At 29.8% G+C, this 22,133-nt stretch overlaps 1 protein-coding gene across 1 annotated transcript in view; it reads right to left on the minus strand.

Annotated features, from left to right (window-relative positions):
- Positions 1-22,133, minus strand: part of Eip63E (cyclin dependent kinase Eip63E) — a 126,100-nt gene that overhangs the window by 62,450 nt on the left and 41,517 nt on the right. Inside the window, exon 3 of the mRNA XM_040709235.2 lies at positions 1,503-1,667. Within this exon, the coding sequence (XP_040565169.2) occupies positions 1,503-1,667 (165 nt within the window). The remainder of the gene's footprint in view (positions 1-1,502; positions 1,668-22,133) is intronic.

The following is a 22,133-nucleotide window of genomic DNA, read 5'->3' on the forward strand; positions in this document are numbered from 1 at the left end:
AAAATTTAATAAAAACTTTCAAAAGTTTGATTTCATGAATTAATTTACTGAGTATTCAAAGATTTAAAAACTATGTATATTTATGCCCATTTGTATCTTGTTATTGAAAATCAAATAAATAAGTTTTTCTTTTCTTATGCCTTAACTTCCCTTTTTTTAATTTGACCTTATTTTGAAGTACTTCTGGAACACTGGAACTTTGACCGGATGTAGGGTAACGATTTTTGATGGCACAGGAAAAATGTTTTAGGAGGTCATTATCAACACCTAAACATATCTCATGATCTATGATAATTTTGAATTTGGTCAACTTTAAAAATAGCAAACACTCTATTATACATATATTTAATGCAAGTTGCAATTTGTGTAAGCAAATTGTATAAGTTGCAACTTCTTTGTCTTAAAATGTATTATTTGATGACAATATCGGTCATTCTAATAACCAACTATTAATTGATACAATCATTTAATAGTGTTGATCTATTAAAATTACATGGTTATTATGTATGGATGAGTCATATATCTGATGACATTTAAACATTTTAATCTGCCATAAAATACTTAAATAATAGTCATTTTGATTTTAAAAGTCAGTGATTACATCATGACTATATTGCTCATCTATAAAATATTCAATTATTGCAATATCCTTATCCCAAGTACCGTAAATCCTTCATTTAAATTATTCATTTTGGGTATGAGAAAATTCCGGACATATTCAACTTTTAATCTGAAAAATAGCATTTTTTTAAATCTGGATTTCTGATATGAAATTTATTTTATTTTTTTTTATTTCCTAACTATTCTACTAAAAGAAAGAAAAAGCCTTTTGTTCATCCAAAAAGGTAATAATGAATTGTACAAATTTAAACATTTCATAGAGATTTTTAGTAGCTAGATATTTGATTAAATTCAAAACTGATTGTTTTTCTTTGGATTCAAATAGTATTCAATAGGGATAGTTACTACTTAGTATTTTTCATTTTTAAAGACATTTGATGTTTTTTGATTATATTCCGAAAATCTTTCCAATTCCTTTAATTAAGATATCAACTCTATACCCTTAAGATAGCCTTACTTTTAATTTGTTATGCAATCTGTCACGTCATTAAAAACATATATATGTTTATTATTTAGGTATATAAAAATGGTGTGTAGACACAATTCCTTCATGACTCTACATATTATATAAGTAAGTGAGATATTGCTTTAAATCCACACGCCAAATGCAGCACATAGGTAGGAACTGCACAGAGTTTCTATTCTTCTTTTTTTAGGTCGATATACAATTACATTTCCCTATTTTGTATTTATATTACAATAATAATATCTTTATATGTACAATATACATACACACATCCAAGGAAGAAAAAATTGAAAAAGCAATAAAATATTTCATCTTCTTAAGAAGAAAGAAGGGCTTTAAAAAAGAAAAGAAAAGGGGGTGGGAAGAAGAAGGATACAAAATCTATATATTATATATGTATGTAAGTGTTCCTTACCAGAGAAACGCTCATGCGGAATATTCCCATTTGGTTCTACACGATCCAGAAACTCTGCTGAATAACCCGCATAACGAAGCTTATTGAGTTTACTTGGAGTAGGAGGCTTCTCGTTTGTTGTAGAAGTGGAGGTACTTAGTGAAGAGACGTCTTTTGAACTCAAGGCTAAAATAAAAGAAGATATATAAATAAGTTTTTAAGTGAATACAAATTAAGTTTATATATATTTACAAAAACAATGTTTTGACACTATGAAATTTTCCCCTCGGGGTTCCTTTTTTAAAATCTTTTATAATAGTCACATGTTTAATTGAAAATAATGTCATTTTATAGCTGAAAATTTAAGCTTGTGATAAAAGTACAGCTTGTTTTAGTTTACAAGGAGACGAAGAAGTCAGAACGCTATTGGTAAAAAATTATCCTTATTTACTCAACACCCTTTTGTCCACTTTGCAAAAGCAGCTCGTGGTTGTTATATGCCTCATAAGAAAGCATAATATATGAGATCAACTCCATGAAGTGGAAAATGATTAAAGGAGATCATAGGGTGAAAAGAAAGGTCAGGTTTGGTTGAGATACTTGCCGAAATGGTGACTAGGGACAAAGTGAACTCTGAATTATACATAAGGGTCATCTAGAAGGTATTCGTACACTGAATTGAATAAAATTATCTGAATTTTATAGTTTGACATCAGAACAATAAAAGTCCAAAATTATGTTTTGACAACAAAGAGTTTGACGACGCGTCCTTATTAACAGATCTTAATCCCCTTCATTATTATTTTTGAGATGTAATCAAGAGAAAGGTTTGTCAAGTACGCTACCCTAATTATGAAGCTCTTAAAATCTCGATTGAGTAAAACTGGGGTTAGTTAAACACAAAGAAATTGATTGGATATTTTCAAGCATCCATCTCCGACTCTAGAAATAAATCATAGTCGTCAAAGGCTCAAAATTTGAATAACTGCTCTTGATTGATTTATCTACGTTATTAATAAAACTTTTCAATATTCTGATAAAAAACCTGAATTATTTTGATTTTTTCTTTACAAATAAAGAGTGGGAATGCAAAACACGGAGTAGCATAACTAGATTACAAAAAACCTGATATTTTTTAAATCAAGAAAAGACGATTAAAAACAAATTATCTTTAAATACTATATTTTGTATTCAATATATCTTTCTTCACAAGCAAAAACAGTCTTGACACGCCAGCGAACAGATTAACATCTCTTGACGATGAAGGCTGTCATGATGGCAACTCGGAGATAATCCAAATTTGGATGAGACCAGCAGACATTCTTCTCTAAGATAGCATAAACTGCAAAGTCTAGGGGGTTAAGGTCATGACTGGAGGCTGGCCATATGGAGGAAGGCCAGAAGTCAGCCATATTGTTGGTATTTATAAGCTGTATGGAGTGTAATTACTTCTTGATGTTGTGGGCAGTTCGGATGGAGATCCAAACTATCTCGGTAGCCTTTTCAGCACTGACACCAGCGTGGAGGAGATTGCTAACGAGTTGCCTTTTTTGTCGTTGCTCCGAAATTTGTACACTTAGATACAGATGATAAACACAAAGCTGGTTTATTTTTCTTTCAGCTGTCGTTTGGTTGCAAAATGAATCATTGTAATAACAAAAAAGAGGGATATAATTGTTACTGTGAGTTTTGAACCCCCATGGTTGTATATGGAAAGGGAAATCTTTCAAAGTAAAACCCTGTATTTACAGGGTGCCCCAGAATTAGATTTCCATTCTAAAAATTAAATTACTCACACATTATGGTTTATGTTGGAATGATACATATTCATACTTTTTTGCAGGTATACCGATACACACGTCTTCCAAAATATTTTACGTACTCCACTGCCATAAGGAAGTCCTTATTGAACCTGGACTGTCGCAATATTTCAGACGGTGGTAAGAAAATCCTGTTATACACTCATCTTAATTTAATGAGCTTAAAGTTAATGGAAATCTAATTTTGGACCACCTTGTGTATAAAAATGACTTTGAGACATGAAAAAAACAAAAAAAAAACAGTCTTGCCAATTAGAATAATAACTACAATGTACTTCATGTTATGATGTAAGTTGTATTAAATTGCTCCAGGGTGAGTGTAAGATAAATTATATTATTAGTTTTTTTAGTTATGTATTTAGTTTTATGTAAATATTAAATAGGTATTTTATATATGTATAATATCCCCCTGGGATATCCCTTCTTTGATCTGTAAGTACTTACATACTTTCCATCTGGATGACGTCTTTTTTTCCTTCTTAGTTTTTTATTATGACAATATTACATGGGCTTTCAATTTATCTTTTGAAAATAAAGGAAAGAATTCTTTGGAGAATTTTATATTGTATAAAAATATATATAATAATATTTAATAATCAGTTCAAAACTTTTTGATTGAGCTACACATTTTGTTTGTATGCTTTTTATATATCATCTACAGAGTGCGGAAGGTAATTTTTCCGATTGGTTTTATTTTGATACTAGTATTATCTGAGGGGAAAAGAAAAATAATACATTACAAAAGCTGGTAAATTAGCAAAAAATAAAAATTAGTCTGGAATCAGACTAAAAATGAGAGCAAGGTTAAAAAGATAAAGGTTTCTGATCTTGTGGAAGATCATACTTTTTGTAGAGGAGTGGTTAAGCCGCCAAAATATCAGATTAATTATAGGATAATTCAAATAAATTAAGGGGACCTTCAGAACAAAGTATTTAGGTGCTCAATTCTAGTGTCTCTAGTTCGTAGCGTCTCATGATAAGAAAATGGATCCATATTTTTTCAAGTACAAACAAAAAGTTTTTTCTATGCTTACTACAATGGTTTGAAGTGAACTGTTTTTCCAGGGTGAAAGGAGAATTAATCTGAGGTAAATTATGCACGTACTCCTAATAAGGCCTAAAACTTGAACTTGGAGAACTTTACCGCTTTGTAGGGAAAATCCCTTTGGTACCATCCTCATCTGATCTAAATCCTCAGGACTACCGTGCATGGATCGTTTTGGAGACCAAGGTTATTAATATTAAGGCCTCTCACCACAATGAGGACTATTATTTAAAGGCCTGCATTAGAGATAACTTAAACTGCATATCAAAAGAGTACGTACAGAAGACCTGCAGTCTCGTCTACAGATAATGTGATTGCTGTGAAGGGTGGTCACATTGAGGGACGGCGTTAACCATTACATAGATGATCATTTTTTGTTTTGTTAAAAGAGCTTTTATATCAAAAATACTTTTATTTACAAATTACAGACTGCTTTCAAAATGATCAAATTTTGGGCAAAATTTCATTTTGCACCCTGTTGATATACATGTTGTAGATATAAAACACAGGTTGTTTTTTCCAGCTTTTTATCTTCCTTATTCCTTCCCCCATTCATCTCTCATTCTTTCCTCTCTCTTTGACCATTTGGAACCTTTCACACGTAATTTCCTACAGGGATTACACCCCCCCACCACCCCAATGCCTTTTCAAATCTATTTTATTATTTTATCTTCAGTTTTTTTATGACCATCATAGTCTTTATAATAAATGCTGCTTTTCATTATGATAACTATTATTCGAAAAAAAAAAAAACCTATAAAATTGTTTGATTGATACAATCAAAAATATTAAATAATATTATTTTTCTATGTCTTTATTTGTTTCCGTTCTATATATTTATATAAATATAAACACACAAAGAACTTTTAAGACTTCTTTAAGGGCTCTCTCTCTCTCTTTGTCCTAAAAAATGAAGCAATAGGCAATACTTAAAAAAAAAAAGAAAAAAGGGTAAAATTCCTATCATCTCCTTGCAACATAAATTGACCAATGACTTTTTTCAAACAAATAGGAAGAAATTCATAGCTCAGACTAATTTTAAATCTATGTACAAGATATAATAAACTGTAATTTTCAACCTTTAATAACTGAATTTATTTTAAAAGATCCATTCATTTCCTTCATATTAAACCCTTTACACATTATGTATCTAAATCCAGAGAGTCTCGGGTTATTCTATAGAGAGGAGACTCAAAACTTGCAATCAAACAACAGCCTGAATTTAAAAAAAGAAAAATAAGTTTTGTTTTATACCATGTCTCTTATTGTAAAAATATCAGAGCAACAACAAAAAAGGCAACGTGTGCGTGATCTCATCTGCGCCAGTGTCAGTGCCGAGATCTACAACATCTATATCAATAATATGGCCAACTTATGGCCCTTCTCCAACACTAACCTCAATCCCCTGGATTTTACAGTTTACGAAATTATTCTTTTTTGTAATATAGTCAATCTACTGCAAGGTTTGGATCCCTATTCTGTACATAAAATAATTTAAAAAAAAGTGAATCTTTGGCTTAAATTCAACCAAATTTGATCACATGTCCTTGTTTCTTTTATCTTTTTGCCAAAAAGAATAGTGTCAAACAGAAAATCTTGTGTCTTTTTACCCATTGCAAGTTTTGGGTCCCTACTCTGGACTACAACAGTATAAAGTACTTATAAAGACTGACGAATATAGTGAAAAAAAATGTAAGTTCTTATTTGTTTCCATATGAATTCTATTTAAAATATGAGATGACAATTGAAAAGTTGTATCATACTTCCTATGCTTTGGTCTAAAAAAACGACACATTTAAAAAAACCCCGAGGAATAAATGACTAGCATAACTTTTTAATGCCATAAACTATTACATTAAAGTAGATGTCTTTAGCTGGGAGTCCGCCAATTCATATAATGATTAGCCAAGGTGATCAATTTGTCTAGATAAATAAACCGACTATGACTTTAATCCGTAAGCCCTCTTTAGGCACGGACTATAGTATTAATCCTCCTAAAAATAAAGTGTAGTCGGAATACACAGTTTCTTATGGACTATAATCCCAAGCAGTCTCTGCAACTGCCATAAACTGAGCCTTCCTGACTCTTGGAACAATATTGTCCTTCATCTCCACCATATTCAGGAGGTTGTGATAAGGAGATCAAAAATGCTCAAAATTGGAAGAATACCACAACAAGATAATTTTGGCATCGTGGGCGGATACTTTATCCAAGTGATTCTCAAAAGGGGGTACTTAAGATTTTGCAAAATATACGTATAATTGAATAGCTTCAATTCAAAAGCCTCTTCCTCTCTAGTCTAGGATATGACTCCCACCATCTATTGAGGTGATCTATATGAGAGTTAAGAGAAAGAAGAAGAATGAGTGATAGTTCAAAGTTCAATATAACAGACAGTGTTGACACAGTGTATTACGTCTTTTTTTCATCTAAAAATGTGTTGTGCTGGTTAGGGGGTACTTGGTTCAAAAATATTATAAAAGTAAAAAGTACAATTCTAAACTGAAAAAAGGTTGAGAACCCTTGCTTTATCCTGTTGAATGCAAAATGTTATCAAGACTCATACTAAAGCCATGGCAGTAACTTTATCTTCAAGAAGCTCAATTAAGTGTCATTCTTAATATTAAACCCTTCAAAAATCAAAGAAAGATATGATGTTTTTGTCCATGGAGTCCACTACACTCCGCACCATGATCAAAACTGTTTTCAAAGTGTGTTTATAATTACTAAATTGGATAGAGGATCATATTTGAACTTCAAAACACAACCTCAATATTGCCTATAAAAGGATAAAAAAGGTAGACAAATTGATGGATCGTTAAATTATGACAATTATGTACACACTAGATTTAAAACGTGACACGTTCATGCTCTGTTATTGCCTTATTTTAGTAGCCGATATTCACCCCATTTCAATGTAATTTTAGAACCTCATCATTTTTATGTATGTACGTAAATAAATAAGCAATTAACTCAATTTCTCCTCAAGTCAGTCTTCCTATAACATGATGGATGGTCCTTTCCTGCTCAACGGCCCCTTGAGAACAAATGTAAGAACTAATTGATGAATCTATGTATGGAATAACACTCTTTAGCTCATAGGTACAAAATACAGGCTGATATATATACATACCACTATGTACGTACAAGGATTCAATGCGTGTCCCATTAACTAATTAACTCTCACAAAGTAAAACAAAAACACATTTGATTGACTTCACTAAAAAGAGAACAAATAACGAGGAGAGAGAGAGAAAAACTCTTCAGCAACCAAAAAAAGGGTGGATCAACAACTACTATGTACATCCATTAAACCTTTTATAATAATATCAAATATGTTTAGAAGATATAATAATATGAATGTATGTAACTGCTAAAGTAACGTATTTGGAGTTATTCATGTGTTAATAATATATATTATGTATACACATATTTACAAATGCACTTTAATTGATTAAAGTATGAATTCATCAGGAATATAAACATGGGTGTAGGTACAGTATAAACTGTAGGCTTTAAAAATTGTATCATACTATCTCCCTGTTTTCCATATTTTATACTTTCCCCGCTTTATTTAAATATACATGAACAATAAGACGATCCTTATTATTTTTTAAAAGATTATTACTTAGTGTGCCACAGGATTTCGGTAGAAATTTGAACTATGATTGTTAAAATAACTTTTGTTTCAAAAAATCTCTAGTAGAAACTTGCAGTTATCGAATTCAAATTTCCATAAATTTATTTCAGACGTTGCATGATTTAAAATAAAATAAAATGTAAATATATAATTATTACTTTTAAGTTTGTGAAATGTTAATTGGCAATATAATAAATATATCATAGCTAGAAATACATTTTCATCAGGAAAAGCTATTAATGTAAATTTCTCAACCCCAACAACATAAATGATCATTTAGAGCAGAAGTCGGGCAACAGGTAATTAATTTTTTTTTTGAAGGTAATGGGAGTACTACTTCCTATTGTTAAATGAAATAAACAAAACAACATGCCACTAATTCAATTTTAGTAAATAGCTATGGACTTATGATTTTTTTTCCAAAAATTTAATATTTAAATTGTTTTTCCAAAAAATCTAATATTTGAATTGTTTTTCTGAAAAATTTAATTTTTCTAATTATTTTTCCGAAAATATTTATATTTTTTGAGAAAAACTATGAATTTTTGAATTTCTTTTCCAAAAAATCTAATATTATAATTTTTTTTTCAAAAGATTTAATATATGGAATTACATTTTTGAAATTTTATTAATTTCTTGTTAATAGCTATAGATTTTTCAAATTTTGTTTTAATTTTAATTTTGATGTTTTTCCAATAATAAAAAAAAATCCAAAACCAAGCCCTTACTGACGGCCCTGCACAATTTTTGGGCTAAATTAATTTGAATACAAGTTCTTTTTGGGAAATGCTAACTCTGACTTAAAGCACTAACAACCAGTTAATCCCATAAGATACTGTAGATTTTTGATGGCTAAATTAAGTTTATTATTTAGTTATAATTTTTTCTGTGCTGGCTTGAAAATAACTTCATCAGATGAAAAAGGTTTCATATTTATTTTTTCTTTCTAATTACTAATTAATCATGACCTTTTAAGCGTGTTTTCTGATGCAAAACTATACTAAAATCTTCTCACACTTACCAACAGGGTTGTTTCCGATGTAAAAAAGCAAAAACATAATAAGCTTTTTTATGTATAATGTTGAAAATGTGCAACAAAACCATTTAATGGTTAAAATCTTGCAGATATTACATAACAATTTTTTTTAAAGTTCTTTTTTTTCCCTCACATTTTTTTTTATAAGGAAGCAGATTAACATCGACTTTTTATAGACCAAAATTAACTACAAGATCGGTACAAACCGAATTAGTTAAAACTATAACCCTTTCAAATTGGTTTAGAATTTCTAGGCCGAAACTCAACCCTAATGAAAGGAAGGATATACTTATATTCAATTTTTATACACCATTTTTTAATTCTTTCATTATTATCATGATTTTTTGATAGTTTAAGTTTTCCAATTTGCGGTGCCTTTTTTTTTCATAATCAAGAGCATGGTTGGGTTTAATTCTCTAAATACCCGTTAAAACTGGTCTTGTTTGTTATTAACAAAATGTACTACATATATGTACTTCAAAGCAACTATATGTCGTTTAAAAAAAAGCACAAAAAGTATTTACTCATACATAATATATGTACACACAATAAGATTTAAATCTTATTGTGTGTAAAGAATAATATGATATTTCCTTTCTGCCTTTTTTTGTTGTTGTCGCTAATAAGACAAATTTCAATTCATGTACTTACAACATACTATTATCATTTATTAATATAATAAAATATATTATATAATTGAATTTTCTACTTTTGATCTAATTACGTCTGTAGGGCCTAAATCCTACGGGAAATTCTCATAAATACTTTTTTCCAAGGAAATCCTACTTTGAATACTTTCATATTGTAAGTTTCATTTAATTATAGAGGGTAGATCAACAAAAACTCCTTTTTCTACAAGGCTATAAAACAAGTTTTATTTTTGTTTCATTATAATAATACACAGTTTTGAAAATCATATCATATTGTCCATGGATTGAATAAACCGAACTTTGGTATTTTAATACCTGGTGAGTTTTCCTTATTGAGAGGTTTTAGAGGATTGCTATTTTTTCAAAAAGATGTAGAATTTAATTGGCAACATATTTTATTCTTATGCTTGTGTATGATATTTATAGACGATTCCGCAAAGGACTCAAATATGTTACATTTTTCGGAATTAATCCAGTTTGAACTATCCAATCTGATAGCACCAATTTAACCTATCCATAGAGTTATAAACATTCAAATAATTTTTGCAAGTTTCAAATGATACAAATTTGTATTAAAAATAGAAGCAATTAACTGATTAACAATTAGCTGGGTCTGCAGGCTCTAAAAAAACAATTTACGCACTATTAGTAATGATGATAAAAATGGAGAAATGAGAAATCCAAGTGTACATTTTTTCGAATAAATGATGTAGATCGTAGTATTAACATAGACATAGTTGTAAAGAAATTAGAACTTTGATCCCCTCCACCCCCTCTTGTTTGTTTCTCTTTTGAAGAAACACATGTTATTATTATATAAATAAATAAGCAAACATCTTTAATTATAAAGAGAGAGAAAAAAAAAAAAAGGTTGAGTGGTAAGTAATTCCCGTTAGTAAAAATAAAAAAATATTTTGTCAAAAGTCGTGTGTTCTATTTATTTATATGTATAATAAATGAGCTACATATTTATACTACTACTAAGGGAACTCTTACATTGGTACAGGATAGGTATTTTAAATCCGGAAAATTTAAGGATAATCTATATATCAATTTATTTCCCAATATTAATTCAGCAATTCACAAATCATTTACTCTTAGATGACATGGACCATTTTGAAGTCAATCACTCAAAACAACCACCATCAGTTTCAAACTCCAACCTGGTTCGTGGTTCTGAACTTGATATAGGCCTTGATAAGAAACTCCTGTTCCATGTTGCCCACTGCCTCGAGCATAGAAGGCAGCAAGGAGTGAACAGCGTTATTTGCACGTTTTTTGGACTCTATCTCCAAGACGAACAACATATAGTAGTCCAAAGGGCTCGGTAAGCTAGAAGACCACATTTCCTTTTGTCCAAAAAATAAAGATCTTAAAAAAGTAGGGTTTCAATTTGATTTGGACATATAAGGCCAATTAATATTTTAGATCATGACGACTGATCTGTTAATATCATTTAAAGCTCTCTACTTTCATTATTTATGGAGCTATTTATATCCTAGGGCGTACTCCCGGCACAGAGACACACAATAATGCCTATACTACCTTTGTATTCGTAGGATATCACCAAGATTTTGTATTTTATCTTATACAGTTTTATCCGCTGAATCTGATGAGCACACTTTCATTAAAATAAATTTCAGGGTTGCAAGATGTAGAGGTCTAAACTTGTTTTTAGATATAAATCAGGATTGTTCTAATAAATTGCTTTATTCTCTCTTTTTTCTCCAAAGACGACATTAGAGAAAAACCTTTTTCATATTTTTATAGATTATAAGAATATTCATTTAACTAGTTATATACAAAATTTCAAAAACAAAACAAAAAACAACAACTTTATTTTAGCCTTTATTGACTAAATAAATAGTTTTTTCTTTTTTTCTACCTTTAACTAAGATATGCGACGTATATATGAGAGCGTAGAACAATAAACCTTTCCGTAATTATTTCTATTTTCTACGACCTTGGGAACTTTTCTGCACTTGCCACAATCGAAATTCAAGAAAAGTTGAAAATCACCCCCCTTACTTACTTACATAAAGATATGATGAAGAAATTGGATCAAATAATTGATAATTTTCTCTATGAAATATGTATATATATATATAGAGTCAAATATGGCCTCACTTATAATTTGCTCATCATAAATTAGCAAAAAAAAACAAAAAACTCCTCTCCTCATATGCATTATAAATATTAATAACACAAATAAAACAAACATCAAGAGAAAAAAAAAGAGTTGCCAAGTTAGATCAAGTGACAAATCCACACAATAATAATCAAATTGTTTTTTTTTTCATTTCTAAGGCTTCATCAAAATACGGATAAATCTCTAAAATAATAAAAATAATAATGATAGGAGTATAAACATTTAGGTCCTAGTGTTTCACAAAATGTAGGGAAGACCGAGATAGTTGCTAAGGGTATCCATAAGGGTTGGACTGGATAGGCTATATCCCCGCCACCCAATTAAGGAATGTTTTTTTAAATAGAATTTTTTTTGGTAAGGATGAAAAAAATTATGCGAAAACATGGGCAAGTTTTAGTCTTAGGATAATTATGCAGCAGAGCAAAAAAATGTAATATTTGAATTTTATTTCCAAAATATTAAACTTTTTGTGAATAAAAATGGATTTTGAATTCGTTTTTTCAAAAAATTTAATATTTAAAATTAAATTTCCTTAAAAATTTAATATTTGAAATTTTTCCCTAATTGTTTTTTTTTGTGAATAGCTAAGGACTTTTGATTTTTTTCTCAAAAAATGTACTATTTAAAATGTATTTCTTAAAAATTTCAAACATTAAATTCAATTTTTCTAATTGTTTTCCAAAAAATTTTAATTTTTTGTGAGCAACTGTGAATTTTTGTAAATTTTTTCCTAAAAGTATAATTTTTTGTGAATAGCTAAGGATTTTGGAACCTTTTTTTCCAAAGAAATATTTTTTTTGGGAATAGTTGTAGATGTTAGAAATTTTTTCATAAAATTTTAATTTCTGGATATTTTCTCAAAAAAATCCTAACAACCAAGCCGTACACCCCCGGTTTATTCACCCTTTAATATAAGTATTTATCAAATATTTTGAAAATACGACAATCTACAAAAATGATTAATGTTTTGTATAATAATCTGCAGTATAATATAAATTATGTAGTTTTTTTTTAAATTCAAGAAAAAAGACTTTTTGCAACTTTCCTCAGTCGCCCCCACCTTATATATATAATATTCTATGCCTCTCAATGAAATAATAGGATTAACGGAATAATATTTTACAAACATATATATATATCCGTATCATAACCTAATTTTATAAATATATTTATATATTACATATTAATTCAGTCTTTCTTTTACGTCATATGTACAGGGTGACGCTTTGAAATTTTTCCAGGTTGGATTTTCAATATTTTAGAGCCATTTATAATGAATGATGCTAATTAATAGCTGTGACTTAAAGCTTTGGATAAAGGTGAAATTTTATTTATCAAACTAAAGATGAAGAATTAAGAACACCATTGGCAAATAATTTTTGATTGACTCCACTACCCAGGGGCGTCCACAGGATATCATTTTTTTCAAGGGGGCTTGGGTTTGGGAATTTTTAAGAAAAATAAATTGAAAAATTAAATTTTTTGGAAGTCAATTTCAAAAATCTATAGCCATCTTCAAAAAATCCACAGGTATTTACTAAAGATTAAATTTTTTGGAGAAAAATTTGAAAATTCCTGGATATTGGGCATCTTATTATTTCTCTAAAGTTTTTTTCTCCTTTTTTTATCTTAAAAGGTTGTTTTAATATTGACGGAGCATATATTATAATTATATAAGCTATAAATAAATCATCACCAATTGAAAATGGAACATGTACAAAATTCGTCATTAATGAAGAAAGTGTACATACATTCATAATAATATGATGCATTTATCCACGCTGTGCGTGAGTAATATAACATTTGGAGAGGGTGTTTTCAACAGTCCTTACTTTATATTTATACTTATGTATATATAAATACATACATAATGAATAAGCTTCACATTTTATTACAAAATAACAAGAAGTCATTAAAATATAAGTATATGTTACATACATACAATATACAAATTTGTTGATAGCTTTATACTTGTATGCATAATATTATGTAAATACATGTATATTTATGTACCATATTGCTATGTAAAATATCAATGCCTTGTACTTTTGCATGATGAAAAATGGTCAAACTCCCGGTTCCTCATTTCTTATGTAGAGATGAGAAAAAAGATACATTGCCGTTGAGTGTACAAACAACGTATGAAAAAAATGTAGTGTCAAATATGACAATCATGAGAGACATTATGTCAGATGTACTTTCGAATCTTAAGCAAGGGAATGAAAGCTCAAATTATTTTTCTGTTTCATTCCAAACAATGACGGAGTATCACGATTTTTTACAGAGGAACCCATGTGTGAATAGTTTTAGTCCCTCTACACTTCAGATTTACTAAAAATATGTATTTAAAAATGACTTTTTTTAAAATGAAGTAATTTATAAAATTTCTTAATTACCTTCTATAATGAGATTTCTTAAATTACCCCCTCCCCCAAGAGTAGTTTTTATTGAATCCATTACCACGAGAACGAAGTAAGACGTTATTTGCTAGAAAATCTCTATTACGGTGCATTCTTTCTCAGCTCATTTCTATCTCATTAAAAAAACAAAAAAACTAATAGGAATTTCTTTTTCACTCTTCCCCACCTTTTAAAATTGAATATTTAATCATACTAAATTGAAATTATACACAAAACTAAACAAGACTAATTTTGCTACATTTCTCTGTCTAGGAACACCAGATAGACAACTACAATTAAAATGTTTAAAAGTGTGAGTAATTATCAGAAAAATTTGCCAAAATGTTAAGTTCTTTAACGATTAGACATTCCAAATTTATTGAAATATGTTCCCTGTTGCATCTGCTAGAATAAATGATTTCCTGTATTTTCTGATAATGACCTCTACCTTAAGAGCCCTATGAAGGGTAAGATTTGTGGCCACAACCTAATCTGTTTTAGAGGTCCTGACTTGTAGATTATCTTTTATTTTTTTTTTCACACTTTTGTATTAAAGGATACATTTTATCACATTCTTATAGAATATTCAGACACGTTTCTAATTTCTTGCTAAATAATGTCAAATTTATACACTAATCTTGACTTTAAGACTTATTTGTATAACTTGTTCTAACTCATTTATTATATTATAGTGTATTTTACTAAACGCAGATCAGGTGTAATACGACGCTAGATAAATTTGCCATAGGACTTTTTGCCCTAAAGTCATTTTGCTTCAAGGATATTTCGCCTTAATATATAAATAAATGAAATCGTTTTTAATATTTTTGGTTAAAATTGATGTTCCTATGAATTTTTTTAATCAAAATATGTAATGTGTATTACTATAAAACACATTAAATGGTTTTTTTCTGTTGAAAAAATAATGCAATCATGCCCCAAAATTTCAATGCATACACCAACAAAATATCACTATGTAATAAATTCGAACCAGAGACAAAATGGTTAATACAATTAGTATAATTAGAAAAACATTAATAAATTAACTCGGCAATGATTCGAATTGAGTAATTGCTTATCACTTTTCTTTTAGTAATTATTATTATACATGATGGATTATTCAAACAATTAAATTATTATTCCAAACAGAAAACAAACATTTAATGCATATTACATGTTTTGATTCAAAATATTCAAAGGGAACATCAATTTCAACCAAAAATAAACAATAACGACGTATAAACCTCATTTATTTATATTTTAAGGGGAAATATTTTTGAGGCAAAATGTACTGTGGCAAAATAGTTTATCGGCACCAGGTAATACATTTATGACATCCAGATAAAGGGATAAAATACATAAAATAATGTCTATGAAAAGTACAAAATCTAAGATGTTTTATGATAAAAGGGGCGAGGAAATATGTTCTGCCTATAGGACATTCAATTTTTTGAGTATATATGAAATTTGTTATGTAATCTTAACATTTTAAAACAATCATTTTAAAGTACAATTTCTTTTTTAATAAAAAAGGTCATCCGAAAGAAGGGAGAGGTTAAAATTTTGAATTTTAAAAGGAACGTCATTTATGTATGACCCCTTCAGAAAGAATGATGATAGCTTAAATAAAAAAAATTATACATTATTGAACATGGAGCTGATGTTAAAAGGGTCTTAATTCCCGTAATACACTAAAAATTTCTCCTCGCTCTCTCCAAAAATCCCATCTCACTTATATAATACAACTAAAGGAATCAATACTTTATAGGGTACTGTACAAATTGAGGGTCCACTGTTTGCCGAAACAATTTATGTATTTATATGATACATGGAAATATATTTATGATAGAGGAAAATACATAGTATATCTAATTGAACTTTGGAACTTTCATATACGAGTATATATATATTGATAACAGAGTTTTTATAAAGGAATAAATCATGTTAGTGTCTATACTTTAAAAAAGATAGTTCTGTCATAAAAAGAAGAAGAAGAAAAAAAGATATATTTGAGTTTAAAAAATAAAAAATATATGTATAAACATATATTTTTTGGAAGGATATCTAATGGTTTTTATTTTCGCGCATAGATCCACAATATATCACACACATTCTTCTATCTAACTACTATGTATATAGGTAGGTCGATATGTAGAGTGTTGATACGTTTGAATATATGTTCATTAGGGTGGGTCAAAAATCAGAGTTTGAGAAGTCGATGATGGGGAGGTATTGGGAAATTTCTAATACTACAAACGACTATTACATGATAAATTTTGGGTAGGAACAAACATATTCAGTTGAAACTTTATTTATACATATTTTGTGAATTTTTATATATTTTTTCCAATATTAACAATTATGCTCAGTAATTTGATTCCTGCGAACACTTGACTGGCATTTTGAACTCATACTAATGAAATGGTGTAAATTTTGTTCTTATTGACATATGATTATAAGTTCCACAAATCCAATTTTGTTTTTTCTGTTTAACATTGTGACATCAAGAGCGAAACCATAATGTTTAATTTTTATCTAACATTATAATATCATCCATACATAGTATTGGATCAGTCCTAAGACTGGTTTCCTAATTTCCTAATGACAGATACGCCAGTCCTTTAGCTATCTGTTATTTTCTTCACTCCTAGCTCAAATGGAATAATATATATAAAAGCGAAGAAAATAATGAATGAAAGCAAAAACCTGTAATAATAAGTTCTAGCCGTATATTTCCCAATTTAAACTTAAGGAATCTTATCTCTTTGAATGAGGTTATGTTGAACAGCTGAAAAGACTAAGTAACTCCGCCATTTTAGCTGCTGTAGTTATCATGAAAGACCAATAAGGACCGATCCTAGGACTGACAAATTTTATTAGGACCAGACTGGTAAGACCGCAGTCTTTTTGGTTTTTTTAGACCGACCCAACACTATGCATACACAATAAATGGTTAGTCCTCATAAAATTAAGTAGAGTGATCTCGCCTTTACGACTTAGTCATCCTCACAAAACATATCAATTATATACAAAAATTGACAATTTAAAAACGTGTACGTATCGGCTGTAGAAAAAGTAATGAAACCCTCTAAAAATATAGTTTTGAATAGGTGTTGTTGATTTATCTTAAAGTTCCTCTTGCGTAGGAATGACCGCCTCGGACATCATGAAGTCCTTAAAAGTTAGCAAAGGCCACAGTCTGCTCAATCAGAAATCGGCTGGCTGATGGGGACAACCTTAAAGATAAACCCAAGAGTGCAAGACCCACCAAAGTGAACCTTGAAGACGTCATGGATGCCTTTAAGGTTAACCCAACGATGAAAATGTCAGAGTAGACCATGAAGAAGGTGCATCGGTCTACTGTGGGATATGGTCAAGGCCATGCGAAGGGCTGGAGGAAGGTTACTTAGAAAAATTGAGAGGCCGTCTCCAGTGACCCTTGAATGATCTGAAGCACAACAGCCCTTTTTCTATAGCCGGTTTTAGGGAACCTATAAAAACAACTCCTTCAAGCTCATATTTTATTTCAATTATTTGTATAGCAAGGTACAACTTATCCTGATGAATAAAATGTTTTCAATATTCGAATAAGTGGATCAAACCCCTTTAAAAAGACCCTCCCTAATATACATTGTATATATATTACGAGGAAAAAAGTACTTAGTCTGCTCGTGGGGAGAAAGGATTTTTATTCAGTTATCAAGACTAACACTTTATCGCAAGAGAAAAGAGTAATAACCGGCAAAAAAACAACAACGTGGGTAACAGTTGAAACATTTTTTTAACACTATAAGACACAATTAATTTGGTAGTACTATAGTTCCTAACGTGATAGCAGATTTATGCTTTTTTGCTCTTCTAAAGAATATTTTTTTTTTTTTTGTAGGAGTGAAAAGGACACGACATTTTAAAATTGGAAAGTACTATAGTTCCTAACATGATAGCAGATTTATGCTTTTTTGCTCTTCTAAAGAATAAATATGTTAAATCACAGAACGTTCTCCTTTAGAAAGGGATAATTGTTAAGGTTTGAAGATTGCAAAGTTAAAAATAGAGTTAGGTGTCGATTTCCAAACACCCCCTACAATGTAACATTTTACTTCTGCTATAAGTTAAAAAGTGATAATCCTTTTTTTTTCTTTTTGATGTAAGGTCAATGAATAGATTTGTAAATAGGCAATAGTGAATGATAGATAAATAGGCATAAATTATTCCCAAGATTAGCTTTATCATAATTAATAGATCTAAAAAAGACGCAATCATATGTATGATGGCATCATTGAATTAATATTGTTATAAGGGACGGCTTTTGTATCCGTAATAAACGCATCCTGAAGATTTAGGGCCGTACTGGTACTTTTATATGTCTTCAATTTAATATGATTAAATGAATAATAGTCCTACAGTTGGAAATATCTTTTTAATCACTGTATATCCATTCTGTTACATCTATATAAATAGAAAAATCAAATAATTTGGGAAAAACTGACGTAATGAGCAAACACCAGTTAATTTCGGGCTTTTTTCTTTTTAAAAGAGGAAAGGTTGAGAAGTACAATATTAATGTATTAGTATTGTATCTAACAATTAATTGTTAGTTGAATAAGAATAAAATTAATAAGGACTCACTACTTCAATAGAACATTTTCACTGACGTCATAAATTGCATCATAATCGAAGGAAACACCATCTTAGAGGCTCAATGTTTCCCAAATTTCCCATATAATTTTATAAAACTCCATCAAAGGGTTTTATAAATAAAAAAAGCCTGAATGCTTGCATTGAATACTACTTAATGACAATGATAAACATTGATATTTGAAGTAATATGTACTGAAAATTCCTAAATTTGTACAATTAAAATAATGTTCTTAATCCATTAGGGACGAAAAATGTAGGATAATTAGCGAAAAATATCTTATTATTTCCATTATAATAGCTAATTTTTAATCTACAAAACGGAAATAGGATTGTATAATAATGTAGAAACATATTTTCTATACATTTTAGCGCATATATATAATAAAACAAGGAAATTTAAATGATTACATTTTTATAGGTAGCTGTAAGTCCTTCTAGTTTGTGGCCCCTTTCAAGATCCAATAGTTCACTGTTTTCCTTAATATTAATGAAAAAGGGTTTTCATTGTTATAAAACTTGGTTCCTTATGCCCCTAAACTCAAGCTTGTGACGTCACATGAAAAGCTCTGTTCCTATAAGATGTACATGATTACAATTGATTTTATACACATCTGATGAACCAAATTTGCTACCATTATAGTTCTATTTGGTATTTGATGATTTATATCCTATACATAAGCATCGAACTAACATTTTCATAAATAACCTGTCATTTCCATGCCTCCTCCCTTCAAAACCTAGTACTGAGTAATAAGTCATGACAACATTATTTTTTTGCTTCATTATGTGTATTGAGAGTCAGTGAGTATATTGTACACAATTTTCCCCAGTTTCTTTTATACATTGTATTCTTATTAATAATACAAATAAAATATATATATTTACAAGAAACACATGTTCTTTATTAGTCTCTTACAAGCACACACATATATTTTCTGCAACACCACCATTTGATACTCTCTTTATATTAGATATTGTATTTTATCGTAAACTAAAATGGATCCATCTATTTATAAAATAATCTATGCCTTTAATCTTGGGATACTCTATGTAGGCTCACATTTTTTATGACGTCGTACTGAAATATAAAGGGTGTAACAAAGAAATCCAGCCTTCAATTTTCTACATATTTTCGGCATATATGATGACGAAATGACACAATGATTTTTTGCAGTAAAATAAACATATGAACATTTCATTTAGTAGCCAAAAAACCGCCATGGAGTGAACAATAGAAGATTTCAACCCTATTAGAATTACAGAGGCAGAATACAGGTGGGCTGTAGGATAAATTTAGTGAACAACAATATAGATATTAGCAATACTAAGGTCTCATAGATGACAGGGATTTGAGGCAGCTGATTTGTGTTAAATAGCTTGTTCAAATCTACACCAATTTAAAAAAACAAAACCGGAACCAATTCACGAATTCGTTGTCCAAATATTTGAAAAAGGCACAGCGTCCTTCCCTAGAATCCACTCCGGGAGATACAACATAACAATTGTTCGAACTATGGGAGTCAGTGAGACATTCTTTCTCAAGGTTTGGAGGGAATTCGAGGCCTCTTAAGGTGATTTTGAGTCGACAACAATGCAGGCTGAGCTCAAAGGTCGAAGTCACTGATGAGCTCGTCCTGCCTAATAATGTGTTCCCCCAAGGTTAACACAGATACCTACTTGTACGTGCTAGAAACCAAGGTGAATCACTGGGTCGACATGATTGCCAATGGGAGGTCTTAAATTTGGCAACAGGACTCAGGTCCCTGCCTCACCTCGAAAAAAAAGTTTCAAATAGCTCCAACACCATTTTAAAGACTTCATCTCGCCGTACTTTTGGCCTTCAAACTCGCTGGATCTAAATCCATCGGATTTAGATCCAGCAATCGAACGACAAACCAATCGAACCCCCCTGCAACACCAAAGACGAATATATCCGTTGGATAAAGAATACCAGGATTTACCAAGTGACCAAGTGGCGAAGGGCTGCTTGCACTTTCGGCTTCGTATAGAGAATTACCCTAAAACCGGCACTGGCTAATGATAATGACGAAATATAACGAGAAATGTCTGTTACCATATCCATGATATGTGTACATTGTACACGTAATCCTGTGTGCCCAATTTATTTCGAAAATCTTTCAATATTATATTATTATGATCTTCAGACCTCAACAATCTTCCCTTTCAAACTAAAGAGTTTTTTGATTTAAAATATCTATTGTTTGTATGAGTCAAAATACCATAAAATGTTGGAAATACGAAAATTACTAACGTAGCATTTTCTCTTTCTCAGCAAATAGCTTTTTTAAATCACATATCCTCTTTATTTATACAAGGATAATTGTCGATGTTTGAAAATTATAACATGGGAAGTTTTTAGAAATAAATTGCGTGTACACGAATGATAGATGTGGTAAAGAGTGATGGCTTGCAGTCTAAAAATACTAGACCATTATGATTTTTAGTGGACTGTTGTAATTTAGTCCTTTAAAGAAGTTCAATTTGGATCTGTCTCATCTATAGCAATTCTATCGATATATTGTAGATAACTTCATATGTGTTTCTAAATTGTAATTTCCAGCATATTAATTTCAATGTGTTGCATAAATTATTGTTGTACAACTCATAAATCAGGCGGAATAGAGAGAAAATTGGTCCATAGATTAAAATTGAAAAAAAGATCCATGATTTGAGATCGCGATTTGGATCGAAACTTCGGTCCAAATCGCTCTAGAAAAAAATCCACTTAAGACTGAATCAAAAAAAAAAAAAAATCGGTCTTGGACCGATTCTCAACACAAGTTGTAACTCATTATATAACCACTAAAGTACCTAAAGAATCTATAACATAATATCCCAATTCTAAATATATAATGGGTAAGGTTATTGAAGATTTTTATGATAATATAGATAATAAAAAATAATAAGAACAGACCATTTATGAGCAGCAACTCGTTTGTATATTACGTACGTGCCATAATCAAAAATGCGCATTTATAAGATTAAGGATAAGTGCAAAAAAGTAGGTATAAATATTATGTAAGTGCAATTACGACTCTTGTATATTTATTTTAATATGCCTTCGTTTATAATATATATACACACACAATTATTTACTTACTTATTTCAATAAAACATCATATTATATAAATAAATAACAATTATAGCGATGATATTTTTATTAACTATTGAAACCTCTCCTCCAAAAAGAGAATAAAGAAAAAGGAGAAAATCATTTGGTATTATTGCTAATCCTTTGAATATTGTTGTT

This window comes from Lepeophtheirus salmonis, chromosome 3, assembly GCF_016086655.4.
Source record: "Lepeophtheirus salmonis chromosome 3, UVic_Lsal_1.4, whole genome shotgun sequence".
Taxonomy (NCBI): domain Eukaryota; kingdom Metazoa; phylum Arthropoda; class Copepoda; order Siphonostomatoida; family Caligidae; genus Lepeophtheirus; species Lepeophtheirus salmonis.